The 1,995-nt window shown below is 41.6% G+C and overlaps 1 protein-coding gene across 1 annotated transcript; it reads right to left on the reverse strand.

The window, feature by feature from the left end:
• Nucleotides 1-556: 556 nt before the first annotated feature.
• LOC104962401 (serine/threonine-protein kinase ATR-like) lies at nucleotides 557-1,432 on the reverse strand (the record flags this gene model as incomplete). Its single annotated transcript, XM_010790838.1, has 3 exons — nucleotides 557-657; nucleotides 811-1,007; nucleotides 1,176-1,432. Coding segments are annotated over 3 exons (555 nt in total), but the record flags the coding sequence as incomplete, so codon positions are not given.
• Nucleotides 1,433-1,995: the final 563 nt, after the last annotated feature.

Below are 1,995 nucleotides of genomic sequence, written 5' to 3' on the forward strand. Positions count from 1 at the left end.
AGTTGTACCAAATGCTCTGTATGTGATGACTACTTCCATTCTTGAGAGGATAACAAATACATGGATCCTGATTATTGAAACTCAAGCCGGTGACGAGTGAGATTTTCCTAACAATTATCTAAAAATTAATTGACAAAACAGATGCAAAACATGGATTGAGAACACACACAACAAATAACAAATAACAGTGAGGGGAAATATTATCAAGAGGAAATACTACATCAATCATGTATTTACAGATTATATACAGTCATCTAGCTGGCCTTACTCACCAGTCAATCTCGTTTAAAGACCTTCGAATCAGTCTGTGTTTTCTAAATTGAGTTTTTTTATTTTGTTGTGTTTTAAAATGTTTTTACATCGTGTATGAGAGTTGTTCAGTCTGTGGCTATAAGTATGGTTATTATTTTTTGTATATATTTGTTCTCCTATCGGTTTTGTCTAAATGTATTTATGCTGCTTTTTATATATGTATTGAAGTACAGCACTTTGGTAAACTCTGTTGTTTTTAAACGTGCTATAAATAAAGTTGGATTGGATTGGGGCTGTTCTCTACCTGCCGATCTCTCCAGTGGTGAGGATGAGAGTGTTGCGCAGGTCGTCGTCTCTCTTGAGTTTAGCGTTGTTGAAAGCCTCTTTAAGACGGGCCACTAGGAGCTAGGATAGGGGGAAGAAACACAAACATCCCCTTCATTTTCTCACAAATAAAGCAACTTACAACCCCCAAAAAGTCAGCTTTGAAAAAAAAGTAATAACCAAGAAAGATTTTGAGCTATTTCACAACAAAAGACTTGGACGTGTAGTGCTCACCTCATTCAGGGATCCCTGCTCTGAGTTCCTGGTGGTCTCTGTTAGCAGGAAACGCACTGATTGGCTGAAGCGTATTCTGACCACTGGATCCGAGTCTTCCATTAGACCAATCAGAGCGCAGAGAACTTCCTGGGAGCCGCTGTCTCCATCAACCAGATTGACGTGCTGGCAGAGGTGAGGCAGAGCTTCTAGGAAAGCTTTAAAAGGAAAGGGAAATAAGGAAATGAGCTGGAGGACATGTTGCTGTAAAACCATCCATAGGAGGATCACAGCAAAGTACCGTGTGCATAATAATCATTTATCAAGCTTGTGCTTGTTTTGAAAGCTCACATGGAAGAAAACCTCCCACAGAAAAGCTGAAATACCTTGCTTAACACTACTTGGAGCTTGTGGTTCGAGCAGTGGCAGGAAAGGTTTGACAACAGTCGCCTTGAGGGACGGCAAAGTGTTCCCAGCATGCTCTGCTGCGAGGCTGAGTTTGTGGCAGAGGATCTCAGGAGCAGGAGTGGACCTTGTTTGGGTGTCACTGAGCTGGGAGAGATCTGATTGGATACAGCTCAGCTGACCGATGATCCTCGCAAGCTCCTTCTTCACCGTCTCAGAACCGTCCTCCAGCCTGGGACTGCAAACGGTCAAAGAACACCATGGACATAATGAAACAAATGAAATACACCATTAAAGAATGATGAAACAATGATATTGAAGCTTAAAGGTCGCCTATTATGCAAAATCCACTTCTTCATGTCTCTTCTACATCAACATGTGTCCCCTCTTCTTCATGTCTCTTCTACATCAACATGTGTCCCCCTCTTCTTCATGTCTCTTCTACATCAACATGTGTCCCCTCTTCTTCATGTCTCGTCTACATCAACATGTGTCCCCTCTTCTTCATGTCTCTTCTACATCAACATGTGTCCCCTCTTCTTCATGTCTCTTCTACATCAACATGTGTCCCCTCTTCTTCATGTCTCTTCTACATCAACATGTGTCCCCTCTTCTTCATGTCTCTTCTACATCAACATGTGTCCCCTCTGTGTAAAGAGACTCTGAAAGTTTCAGGAACAAAGATTCTCTCTCTTTTTGTCCTGATCCATTTCTATAAAAACCTGTCTGAAAATGAGCTGATCAGACTTTGGCCACTTTATGATGTCATAACGATGTTTTGGCTTGTGTAACCATTAGCCA

The sequence above is a fragment of the Notothenia coriiceps genome, unplaced genomic scaffold, assembly GCF_000735185.1.
Source record: "Notothenia coriiceps isolate Sejong01 unplaced genomic scaffold, NC01 NC01_scaffold00034633, whole genome shotgun sequence".
Taxonomy (NCBI): Eukaryota; Metazoa; Chordata; class Actinopteri; order Perciformes; family Nototheniidae; genus Notothenia; species Notothenia coriiceps.